General features: G+C 42.2%; 1 protein-coding gene across 2 annotated transcripts in view; it reads left to right on the top strand.

Moving 5' to 3' along the window:
• Positions 1–11,750, top strand: part of LOC110535133 (BMP-2-inducible protein kinase) — a 104,066-nt gene extending 92,316 nt beyond the window's left edge. For both annotated transcript variants that reach the window (XM_090191238.1, XM_036936476.2), the window contains exon 16: positions 9,005–11,750. In XM_090191238.1, coding sequence (XP_090047364.1) covers positions 9,005–10,569 — 1,565 coding nt within the window. In that variant the 3' untranslated portion in view covers positions 10,570–11,750. The remainder of the gene's footprint in view (positions 1–9,004) is intronic.
• Positions 11,751–14,418: the final 2,668 nt, after the last annotated feature.

Below are 14,418 nucleotides of genomic sequence, written 5' to 3'. Positions count from 1 at the left end.
CTAACCACTAGGCTACCCTGCCGCCCCATGTCTGCATGACTAATATGTTTAATTCATGACTGTAACCAGGGATGCAACTTTGGTTTTAGAAGTGTGGGGGGGAGGGCCATTATTATTATTATTTTTAAATGTATCCAGTCTGATAAACACTCCAAACAGCTTTCCCTGCAGCTCGGAGGCGTCCTCGTGGTCCTAAAGCACACCCCTGCCTCTTTTTGTATCACATTCCAGTGAAATATGCACCCCTGACTGTAACATGCTTAATGCATGGCATTTTAGTTTCAGTCCATACAACTTGTCTTTTCTATGATTTGGCCTATTGACCTAAATTCACCTCAGTCCCAACTAGATTTGTGGATTTTTTTGTTGTTGGCTAATTAGATTTGATTATAATATACTTTATAATTTAGAAAAAAATTTTTTTTTCAGTAATTCCAGTACACCTTCCCACATAATTACATTCTAATAGACCTCTCTACCGCCCAGGCCTTATCTCAATTAGATGTGCTCACATCCTCTCTCTCACTTTCTTTTGGAGAAAAAAGGTCAAAGTTCATCAAGGAAACATGGATGGGAAATGCTTGAAATAAGACTTGTCTTTTCTTCACTCACGTGTCATTTAGGCTAATTTACGTTTACGAAGTGGATCCCAAAAACAAATATATAAAGGGCTCTAGTTAGTTGTGCAAAATACATTTTATATACTGAACAAAAATATATAATGCGACGTGTAACAATCGAAAATATTTTACTGACTTACAGCTCATACCAGGAAATCAGTCAATGAAAAATACATTTATTAAACCCTGATCTAGGGATTGATTGGTCACAGATACTTTTTTTTTTTTAAATTAAGGTATTAGAAAACAAGTTCAGGTGTGACTCATTTGCGTCACGCAGCGCGACACAATCTCCTTCTCCATAGAGTTGATTAGGCTGATGGTTGTGGGCTGTGGAATGTTGTCTCAACTCCTCTTCAATGGCTGTGAGAAGTTGCTGGATATTGGCGGGAACTGGAACCACGCTGTCGTACACTGTACAGCTGTCGTACACGCTGTCGATCCAGAGCATCCCGAACATGCTCAATGGGTGTCTGAGTATGCAGGCCATGGAAGAATTGGGACATTTTTTAGCTTCTCGTCACGGTATGTCTGTGCATTCAAATTGCCATTGATAAAATGCGATAAATTCCGTTTTTCAGTTGGTTAATTAATGCCAGGGGCCTTCCTTCGGCCTCTAAATCCTATAACAATAGTATTAAGTGTAAATGTTGTACATTTTGTATGCTTTGTGTACATGTAAGGCTCCCATGAAAAAGAGGCGTTGGCCTCGATGGCATTTCCCTGCTAAAATAAAGGTTAATAAAAAATAGAATATTCAATTGAATTACGTCATAGATATCGTTAGATATGAGATGTATTATAGCAATGATTGAGAATGTAAAGGACTGTGACGTCTGATTTGTATTACTGTGGGGGGGGTGGGGGTTCTCTCGTTCCTTTGGGCAAAAGTCAGTCGCAATGTGTCCCATGTTTCATGAACTGAAATAAAAGATGCCAGACATTTTCCATATGCACACACAACAACAACAAAAAAGCAAATTTCTCTCATTTTGTGCACAAATTTGTTTACATCTCTGTTACTGAGCATTTCTCCTTTGCCAAGATTATCCATCCACCTGACAGGTGTGGTATAGCATAATCATTACACAGGTACGCCTTGTGCTGAGGGACAATAAAAGGCCGCTCTAAAATGTGCAGTTTTGTCACATGCCACAGATGTCTCAAGCTTTGAGGGAGTGTGCAATTGGCATTCTGACTGCAGAAATATCCACCAGAGCTGTTGCCAAATAATTGAATGAAAGAATTTGGCAATAATTACAGACTTTGGCAGTACGTCCAACCGGCTGCACAACCGCAGACCATGTATATGGCTTTGTGTGGGCAAGTGTTAACGTTGTGAACAGAGTGCCCCATGGTGGTGGTGGGGTTATGGTATGGGCAGGTATAAGCTACAGACAACTAACACAATTGCATTTCATTGATGGCAATTTGAATGCACAGAGATACCGTGATAGATCCTGAGGCCCATTGTTGTCGTGCCACTCATCCGCCTCCATCACCTCATGTTTCAGCATGATAATGCACGGTCCCAGGTCGCAAGGATCTGTACACAATTCCTGGAATCTGAAAATGTCCCAGTTCTTCCATGGCCTGCATACTCACCAGACATGTCACCCATTGAGCATGTTTGGGATGCTCTGGATCGACTTGTACGACAGCGCATTCCAGTTCACGGCAATATCCAGCAACTTCGCACAGCCATTGAAGTGGAGTGGGACAAGATTCCACAGGTCAAAATCAACAACCTGATCAACTCTATGTGAAGGAGATGTGTCACGCTGCATGAGGCAAATGGTGATCACACCAGATACTGACTGGTTTTCTGATCCACGCCTCTACCTTTTTGTTTAAGGTCTCTGTGACCAACAGATGCATATCTGTATTCCCAGTCACGTGAAATCCATAGATTAGGGCCGAATGCATTTAATTAAATTGACTGATTTCCTTATATGAACTGTAACTCAGTAAAATCTTTGAAATTGTTGCATGTTGCATTTAGTGATAGAATGAAGGCCTTCTAGGCAGAGTTGCAAAGAGTTGCAAAGTTGCCTTATCTCAGACTGGCCAATAAAAATAAAAGATTAAGATGGGAAAAAGAACACAGACACTGGACAGAGGAACTCTGCCTAGAAGGCCAGCATCCCGGAGTCGCCTCTTCACTGTTGACGTTGAGACTGGTGTTTTGTGGGTACTATTTAATGAAGCTGCCAGTTGAGGACTTGTGAGGCGTCTGTTTCTCAAACTAGACACTCTAATGTACTTGTCCTCTTGCTCAGTTGTGCACCGGGGCCTCCCACTCCTCTTTCTACAGTTTGTGCTGTTCTGTGAAGGGAGTAGTACACAGCGTTGTACGAGATCTTCAGTTTCTTGGCAATTTCTCGCATGGAATAGCCTTCATTTCTCAGAACAAGAATAGACGGATGAGTTTCAGAAGAAAGTTCTTTGTTTCTAACCATTTTGAGCCTGTAATCAAACCCACAAGTCATTTACAACATTCACAATGCATTTCTGATCAATTGAATGTTATTTTAATGAACCAAAAAATTGCTTTTCTTTCAAAAACAAATACATTTCTAAGTGACCCCAAACTTTTGAACGTGTGTGTGTATAAAATCTGATAGACAACAAAACGATTAGGCCTAAGTATTGGCGTCTGTCTTTGTTAGAAGGTGGAAACTGAGAGAGCAAACACTGTGGCCAGTTTATTAGGTACACCACCCTGTTCACAAAAATGATTAGCTTCTACAAACAGTGAGTCACATGGACGTGGCTTGCTGTATAAAGCAGGCAGACGGGCATCGAGGCATTCAGTTACTGTTCCATTCAACGTTAGAATGGGTGAAACCAGTGACCTAAGCAACTGTGAACACGATATTGTTTTCAAGGCCAGTGTCTCCGAGTCAACTGCTCACATCCTGTTTAGTGTTAATCGTACAGGCTGGTGGCCGTGGTTTAATGATATGTGTTTTCTTCATACAAGTTAGGTCCCTTGATACCAATTGAGCAATGTCTCCATGCCCTGAAGAATTCCGGCGGTTCTGGAGGCATAGGGGGGTCCGACCCGGTTCTTGATGGCCACTGAGTGTATGTAGCCCAGCCAGTATTATCCCCTGTCACAGTGGCTTCTCTGTTAGACAGTAAACATATGTAGCCCTGCCAAGGTAGCCCTGCCTGACACCCCAACCCCCTGAGAAGGTCCTAGCAGTCTCTTCATTCAGATCTAAAAGGCTAAACTGATCCTAGATCAGAAATCTGAGATGCTTTATAAACCCCAGTAAGTGAACTGCTTAAGTCCTTCACCTCATTCTGCGATAATATACGGTGACACAAGTGTTTTCATTACGTAGCGCAGCAGGGTCTTCTGGGAGATCCTAGGAAGGATCTAGTCGCTGGTTGAGTACATCTTAGTAGTGGTGGTGAGACTCATTTGAGTTAAAATCTTTTTTTGCAAGAGAGATTTGTTCAAGGTAGCAGCAGTCAGCAGTTATGCACAAACAAACATTACAGGATATGACACATACAGGACAGGACATTACGACACATTACAGGACATTACATTACACATACAGGACAGGACATTACACATACAGGACAGGACATTACACATACAGGACAGGACATTACACATACAGGACAGGACATTACACATACAGGACAGGACATTACATTACAGGACATTACATTACACATACAGGACAGGACATTACACATACAGGACAGGACATTACATTACACATACAGGACAGGACATTACATTACAGGACAGGACATTACAGGACAGGACAGGACATTACAGGACATTACATGACACATTACAGGACATTACACCTACAGGACAGGACATTACACTACACATACAGGACAGGACATTACATTACAGGACATGACACATACAGGACATTACACATACAGGACATTACGTGACACATACAGGACATTACACATACAGGACAGGACATGACACATACAGGACATGACACATACAGGACATGACATTACACATACAGGACATGACATTACACATACAGGACATTACACATTACAGGACATTACATGACACATTACAGGACATTACACATTACACATACAGGACATTACATTACACATACAGGACATTACATTACACATTACAGGACATGACATTACAGGACATGACACATACAGGACATTACATGACACATTACATTACACATACAGGACATTACACATACAGGACATTACATGACACATACAGGACATTACATTACACATACAGGACATGACACATTACATTACAGGACATGACACATACAGGACATTACATGACACATTACAGGACATTACATTACACATACAGGACATTACACATACAGGACATTACATTACACATTACAGGACATTACATGACACATTACAGGACATTACATTACAGGACATTACACATTACAGGACATTACATGACACATTACAGGACATTACATTACACATACAGGACATTACATTACACATACAGGACATTACATTACACATACAGGACATGACACATTACAGGACATTACATTACACATTACAGGACATTACATGACACATTACAGGACATTACACATTACAGGACATTACATGACACATTACAGGACATTACATTACACATACAGGACATTACATTACACATACAGGACATTACATGACACATTACAGGACATTACATTACACATACAGGACATTACATTACACATACAGGACATTACACATACAGGACATCACATTACACATACAGGACATTACATTACACATACAGGACATTACACATACAGGACATTACATGACACATTACAGGACATTACACATACAGGACATTACATGACACATTACAGGACATTACACATACAGGACATTACATGACACATTACAGGACATTACATGACACATTACAGGACATTACATTACACATACAGGACATTACATGACACATTACAGGACATTACACATACAGGACATCACATTACACATACAGGACATTACATTACACATACAGGACATTACATTACACATACAGGACATTACATTACACATTACAGGACATTACACATTACAGGACATTACATTACACATTACAGGACATTACATGACACATTACAGGACATTACATTACACATTACAGGACATTACATTACACATACAGGACATTACATGACACATTACAGGACATTACATGACACATTACAGGACATTACATGACACATTACAGGACATTACATTACACATTACAGGACATTACATTACACATACAGGACATTACATTACACATTACAGGACATTACATGACACATTACAGGACATTACATTACACATTACAGGACATTACATTACACATACAGGACATTACATTACACATTACAGGACATTACATTACACATACAGGACATTACATTACACATTACAGGACATTACATTACACATACAGGACATTACATTACACATACAGGACATTACATGACACATTACAGGACATTACATTACACATACAGGACATTACATTACACATACAGGACATTACACATACAGGACATCACATTACACATACAGGACATTACATTACACATACAGGACATTACACATACAGGACATTACATGACACATTACAGGACATTACACATACAGGACATTACATGACACATTACAGGACATTACACATACAGGACATTACATGACACATTACAGGACATTACATGACACATTACAGGACATTACATTACACATACAGGACATTACATGACACATTACAGGACATTACATTACACATTACAGGACATTACATTACACATTACAGGACATTACATTACACATACAGGACATTACATTACACATTACAGGACATTACACATACAGGACATTACATGACACATTACAGGACATTACATTACACATTACAGGACATTACATTACACATTACAGGACATTACATTACACATACAGGACATTACATTACACATTACAGGACATTACACATACAGGACATTACATTACACATACAGGACATTACATTACACATTACAGGACATTACATTACACATACAGGACATTACATTACACATACAGGACATTACATTACACATTACAGGACATTACACATACAGGACATTACATTACACATACAGGACATGACACATTACAGGACATTACATTACACATTACAGGACATTACATGACACATTACAGGACATTACATTACACATTACAGGACATTACATTACACATTACAGGACATTACATTACACATTACAGGACATTACATTAGATAGAGGAAGGAGCAGATGCCATCCCATGCGTGGTGGTGTAAGATCGTGAGCAGAGGATGGAGCAGATGCCATCCCATGCCAGCCAGAAGAGAATTCTGGGTAATCCAGTGGGCGGCCATGTCCTGACGGTACCAGAATGGTCCTGAGTTCCCACTGCCAGACTCATTTGATTTGATTCATTTTTTTGTGTGTGGGGGGGGGGGTTAAAGTTAAAATACAAATCCTAGAGGATAACACATGCAAGCATTATAGAACACGTCTTTCTGACGTTTGAATTAGACCCAGCCCCATATACAGTGGAGCTTGACCCTTCGCTGTCCCTGACCAGCTTACATCATTCATGTACATGGTTGTTAACGCCACGTTTAACGAGGTCTGTGTTTGGCCGTGTCATCCGCATGTCTGTTTTAAAAAAAAGAAAAAGAAAGAACATCAGAAAATAAATGTATTTCTCTCCGGGTTGCAATCTTTCTTTCTTTCTCTTCGATTAAAAGATGTTCCACTGAGGTAGGTGGTTAGATTAGGACATGTTGTCATATAGACAGGTTTGTCCCAACAGATTCAGAAGGTTTCCTCGCTTCGCAAACACTCATGAACACAAAGCCCGCAAGAAGAGTTGTTTTTTAATACCTTAGAATCAAGTTAACAGTATGTAACTATTTTTTTAAAGTTAAGTTATAATTAGGATATTAACAGTTAATCATTTATTAAATACATTTATAAATCATTCACGTTTTAAGCTCTCTGAAAATGAGTTTTCCTCTCTGTTTCTACCCGCCCTCCCTCTTCTTTATCGTTGGCTTTGTTCATTACTGTAGAACAATGGTTTTGGTTAATCCTCTATCTGTCATGTCCTGCCAGTTTGGAGATTTTCAGATATTAACAGATTTCCATTTCTGTCTGCACAGCGGGGGGGGATGGGGGGGGATATGTTCGGGCGTACTATCGCAACTAACTTATTCATAGTGAACAAATGCTATTCAGTTACCTCTAGTCTTTCTCAAAAAAAAGACACTTGGTTTCTATTAGGGTGTGTGATCGTGTAGAAAAGAGTAATTGGCATTCAAAGATTGAAATGCGAAAGAAAGAGAATTCTTAAATTGCTCCATTTTAATTACGCAGTTAAAAAATAAACACATTTTTTTTGGGGGGGGGGGGTGGGTGGGGGGGGGGGTAGGGTCTTAAAGACTTATAAGACATCTTGTTTGTTCTCCTGCTGCGCCTAAAGCCTTCTGTTGTTAGTGGGGTCAAGTTAGGCCTCTGAGAAAGAGAAAGAAAGAGCGACTTTTGCACCATATGAGTTTCTATAATTCTCCTCTGCTGTGCCTTCTGCTCCAATACAAATGGAACAAACTGTTGGGATTTGCTTTTCTCAAATCATTCTGAGATCGTCAAGGTTACCTCGGAAGAATCCCCGATAGAGCAGTCGGGTTAATCCAGATTTGCCTGATACTACATCCTAGTGATATTAGAATTTACACGCTCTAAAGAAGCGTTGTCCAGCTTCCTGTCCAGGGGGTGTATTTCGTACAACAAGCTGCCTCTCTCCACGGAGAGAGGCTCCTGCTCCCATGAGCCCTTCCAGCTCATGCAAAAGCTACGTAATAAGAAGCATCGTTACTCGATTTAGAACAAAAAAAAAAAAGCAATAATCACGTTTTAAGTCTTAAAAATGTCCCCTCCCACTCCCCGTCCCTTATCTACTCTGCGTGCTCTATTGTCATCTTAAACCCTTGTTGCATTAAGTTGTGGTTCTTCTGTATCTCTCTCTTTTTCTAACATAGGCTTCTTTGACATTTTCATATTATTTTAATCAGAAAATCTGTTAAACTTGAAAGTAGGTTTTAGGATTTTGTACTTTTAATCTTCTTTCTGTGTTATGAAGTGGAATTTTCTGGGAATGGCAATGATGGTACAATTACATTGGCTGCAACTAGTATTAACATTGCAATATTTGTGTGTGTGTTAGTGTGTGTGTGTGTGTGTGTGTGTATATATGGTCACATATAGCTTTGGGTGTAAAGGCTACCGGTAATTATATAATTGACATCTTCAAGTTCTCCTGTCTTTTGTAACAGTCTCTTGTCTGCTTCAATCCCACAGGTTCTAGTGTGATGACAGATCAGCCCATTGAAGAGCTCAGTATCCCAGCCGCTGCTCCTGTCCCCGTGGGCCAGCCAGCCCTTGAGGAACAACTACAGCAACCTCCTGCCAAGGAGCACAAACCAAGCAGGAGGAGAAACTCCTCTGACAGCGGCTCACAGACGACCCGCAAACCACCGGGCGGCGAATCAGACAGCGACTTCGAGTCGGACCCTCCTTCCCCTAAGAGCAGCGAGGAGGAAGACGAGCCGGAGGAGGACGAAGGGCTGAACAGCGAGCAAGAGCATGGAGAATTCTTCAACGAACTGGAAAATGTGGAGGAAATGGAGACGCTGGGCCAGAGGCCTCTGTTAATGGACTCGGAGGACGAGGAGGATTACGACAAACACAGCTCCGACTCGGACTACGAGCCCAGGAAAGCTAAGGGAGGACGCTCAAAGAGGCTCCCAGGAGGTAAAGGAGGGGCAGTGGCTGCTGCAGCTACTGTCTCCCATGAGGGAGGTCCAAGCGAGAAGTCGGAGGCCACGCTGATCATGATCACACCTTCTGAGTCGCCCGGTGTGGCTGCTGTTAGAGCTCCCCCTAGTGGTGGTGGAATCAAGGACATATTTGGTGCCGATGTGTTTTGCGCGGTGCCTTTCTTTCCCCCTGTGGCGTCCCCCACAGAAAGAGCAGACATCTTCTCCGCGGCTCCCTTCAGGCAGGTGAGCCAGGAGGCCGTGGCCATCCAAGCCACGGAGGAGTTTGATGTCTTTACAAAAGCTCCGTTCAGCCGGAACCTCTCGAAATCTGGCAAGACCGGCAGCAGCGAAGTCTCTATGGGTCAGAACCCGCCTGTGTCCCCTGAGATTATCGACCCGTTCGGCTTCTCCCCCTTCCAGCCCGGCCCCACGGCCCCGCCACCAACCACCTCCAGGAGCGCCGAGGACATCTTCCATCCAGCCTTCGACGATTTGACCAGTCCTCAGCAGCAGAGGCTAAAGCAGCGCAGCCTCCAGAAGCTGTCTTCACGACAGAGGAAGCTCTCTGGCAGCACCGACGGCGGCAACGGCAAGCGCCACCACGGTACGCCTACCGGCGGCCGCAAGAGCAACAAGCCCAGCTTCCGAACCCCAGAGCGCGTCCGCCGGCACAAGAAGGTCGGCAGGAGGGACTCCCAGAGCTCCAACGAGTTCCTCAGCACCTCAGACTCCAAGGAGAACATCAGCGTCGGCAGCGTAACGATGACCGACAAAGACAAAGGGTCTTCCCTACCTAGCCTTCCTAGTGAGGTCGACCCCATCTTGGACCCATTTGGTGCCAAACCTTTCGGCCCTCAAGATGGCAGCCGACTCAACCAGGGCCAGTACCAAGGTCTAATGGACGGCAAGACAGACATAGTTTCGGCCAATGGCAGGCCTCAGACCAGCTCCCTCCACGGGGCGCTGGGGGTTGGGAACATCATGGATGACTTTGGGGCAGTGCCCTTCACAGAACTGGTGGTTCACCCTGGACAGCAGCAGCAGCCGTCTCAGCTCGTGGAGCTGGATCCTTTTGGAGCTGCTCCTTTCCCCTCCAAACAGTGAATGTCTCACTCGTCTTCCCGCCACAAACACCCTCGTGCTCTTGTCTTTCTCAATCACGTCGCTGTGTTACGCCAAGCCTATGCAGTCCCCAGGGGGGTGAATTCCCATCCAAAGGATGGCAGCTAGATCGGTGGTGTGGTAGTTGATTATCTTTTCAGCCAAATGAAACTACCAGCAATGGCTCGAACGACTCTCAAGTGTTTCCAATGCTTTTTTTTTTTTTTTTTTTCCTTCTCAAAAATATTTTTTAAACACGCTAGTAACTGGATATTGGGATTAACAAAACCAACGTAAACCTGTGGAGTATGGATGATTTATTTCAGGTTCGGTATGCGTCTACTTCTGCCTGTACCTGTTTTCTAACAAGCCTTTTATGCTGCATCGCATCGATACATTTCAACAGGATTGATACCGGTTTCACTCAAGATCACACTGTGACAAACAACAAAGCTCGCTCAGTGTTCCGACTGGTTGAGTTGCTGCAGCAACAAAAAAAAACTAATACTTTTATGTGTAGATATAGTGGCCTCCTTCGAGATCTACCAATAAGATTTGATTAATTTAGCACCATAAAGCCTTATATGGGCATGGCTCTGCCCTACTGCACAGTACCTCGGAAACCATTGGCTAAGCAAATGACACAAAAGGGCAACGTTAGCCAACAGAATGAGTCGTTTCAGAGTAGGCATTCACCACTGTATTATGTCACCCTACATAGACCCTTTTCTATGCATATTTTTACATTTACAGTCGACTTAGACACAGCGATAAATGTTTTTGGTTTTGTAATTTTTTTTATTGCATTTAATACTAGAACGAAAGGGATTTTGGTTCTGTTTTAAAGATGGCTTTTTTTCCTTCTTCGTGATTTAAGACCGTTTCAATGTTAGGTTTGTTTCTATACTTTTAGCATTACAACTGTGTCAGTAAATTAAATTCTGTTCTATTTTAAAAAGTGATGTTATTTTACCTTAACCCAATTTTTGAATGAGAGGAAGAACACAACTGTTCTCCTACGTGGTGACACCGATATCTGACTACTTCCACCTCTTCTTAGTCCTGAAAACAGACTCTCTCGTCGATTTGGTAACACAAGCCATGCATTCATAAAGGGAAAGGCAGTCTAAAGAGGTACAACTTATTAGAATCAGTTCGTGTTCAAATTAAATGCACTTTCAGCATCAACGCTTCCATTGTCTGGTAATTATAAAACCAATGTTACAGAATGAAAGATCTTTACAGTCGGGCAAAAAAGTATTTAGTCAGCCACCAATTGTGCAAGTTCTCCCACTTAAAAAGATGAGAGAGGCCTGTAATTTTCATCATAGGTACACTTCAACTATGACAGACAAAATGAGAAAAAAAAATCCAGAAAATCACTGTAGGATTTTTAATGAATTTATTTGCAAATTATGGTGGAAAATAAGTATTTGGTCACCTACAAACAAGCAAGATTTCTGGCTCTCAGACCTGTAACTTCAAGAGGCTCCTCTGTCCTCCACTCGTTACCTGTATTAATGGCACCTGTTTGAACTTATCAGTATAAAAGACACCTGTCCACAACCTCAAACAGTCACACTCCAAACTCCACTATGGCCAAGACCAAAGAGCTGTCAAAGGACACCAGAAACAAAATTGTAGACCGAATCTGCAATGGGTAAGCAGTTTGGTTTGAAGAAATCAACAGTGGGAGCAATTATTAGGAAATGGAAGACATACAAGACCACTGAATCTCCCTCGATCTGGGGCTCCACGCAAGATCTCACCCCGTGGGGTCAAAATTATCACAAGAACGGTGAGCAAAACCCCAGAACCACATGGGGGGACCTAGTGAATGACCTACAGAGAGCTGGGACCAAAGTAACAAAGCCTACCATCAGTAACACACTACGCCGCCAGGGACTCAAATCCTGCAGTGCCAGACGTGTCCCCCTGCTTAAGCCAGTACATGTCCAGGCCCGTCTGAAGTTTGCTAGAGAACATTTGGATGATCCAGAAGATTGGGAGAATGTCATATGGTCAGATGAAACCAAAATATAACTTTTTGGTAAAAACGCAACTCGTCGTGTTTGGAGGACAAATAATGCTGAGTTGCATCCAAAGAACACCATACCTACTGTGAAGCATGGGAGTGGAAACATCATGCTTTGGGGCTGTTTTTCTGCAAAGGGACCAGGACGACTGATCCGTGTAAAGGAAAGAATGAATGGGGCCATGTATCGTTAGATTTTGAGTGAAAACCTCCTTCCATCAGCAAGGGCATCGAAGATGAAACGTGGCTGGGTCTTTCAGCATGACAATGATCCCAAACACACCGCCCGGGCAATGAAGGAGTGGCTTCGTAAGAAGCATTTCAAGGTCCTGGAGTGGCCTAGCCAGTCTCCAGATCTCAACCCCATAGGAAATCTTTGGAGGGAGTTGAAAGTCCGTGTTGCCCAGCAACAGCCACAAAACATCACTGCTCTAGAGGAGATCTGCATAGAGGAATGGGCCAAAATATGTGTGAAAACCTTGTGAAGATTTACCTCATACCCTTTGTTGGCAATGACAATAACAAAGTATTGAGATAAACTTTTGTTATTGACCAAATACTTATTTTCCACCATAATTTGCAAATAAATTCATTAAATCCTACAATGCGATTTTCTTTTTCTCATTTTGTCTGTCATAGTTGAAGTGTACCTATGATGAAAATTACAGGCCTCTCATCTTTTTAAGTGGGAGAACTTGCACAATTGGTGGCTAACTAAATACTTTTTTGCCCCACTGTACCTACTTACAACAGCTGGGAGTTGCCTATGTTACCCATTGGTTAATATTTATTTTGCCATAATTTTGTCTAATGCAATTAACTTTATTTTTATTAAGATTAAAATGGCCTTAAGTCATGTAGCATTTAGAGCCTTCTGTTATCCAATCTGTATTTTATTACCACAACTTGGAGTTAATGTACAAAACCATAGAAAGTAAGACCTACGACAAAATGGATTTTTAGACACTTCCAACACAAGAGCCTGTATTCTTACAGCGTTTCAGAGTAGGATTACTGATCTAGGATCAGTTTTTAGATTACAATGAATATTACATGGACCAGCGAGACTTGATCCAGCAGTCCTACTCAGAGATGCTTTATCATTACACGTCCAGAACCCTGTGTGCCAACAGACAATGTATGAACCTGCTCAAGGGTAGTACTGTAGCATTTATAAATATTGAGAAAAATACAAGCTTGTCATTCTACAACTTTAAAAGGTTAAATATTACACATTTACAAAACATTGTCATTGCACATAACCCTAGTAGGGTCTTCAATAGAAAGAACAGGCATACAACTAAAGACATGACTATCTTTATCCTCTGAGGCAGACAGGGTCTATGTCACCTGTAGCTTTATCCTCTGAGGCAGACAGGGTCTATGTCACCTGTAGCTTTATCCTCTGAGGCAGACAGGGTCTATGTCACCTGTAGCTTTATCCTCTGAGGCAGACAGGGTCTATGTCACCTGTAGCTTTATCCTCTGAGGCAGACAGGGTCTATGTCACCTGTAGCTTTATCCTTTGAGGCAGACAGGGTCTATGTCACCTGTAGCTTTATCCTCTAAGGCAGACAGGGTCTATGTCACCTGTAGCTTTATCCTCTAAGGCAGACAGGGTCTATGTCACCTGTAGCTTTATCCTCTGAGGCAGACAGGGTCTATGTCACCTGTAGCTTTATCCTCTGAGGCAGACAGGGTCTATGTCACCTGTAGCTTTATCCTCTGAGGCAGACAGGGTCTATGTCACCTGTAGCTTTATCCTCTGAGGCAGACAGGGTCTATGTCACATGTAGCTTTATCCTCTGAGGCAGACA

This window comes from Oncorhynchus mykiss, chromosome 11 (genome assembly GCF_057628025.1).
Source record: "Oncorhynchus mykiss isolate SJ-2025 chromosome 11, ASM5762802v1, whole genome shotgun sequence".
Lineage (NCBI taxonomy): Eukaryota > Metazoa > Chordata > Actinopteri > Salmoniformes > Salmonidae > Oncorhynchus > Oncorhynchus mykiss.
Note: the sequence above shows the minus strand (reverse complement) of the source record. Positions and strands in the feature narration are given on the sequence as shown.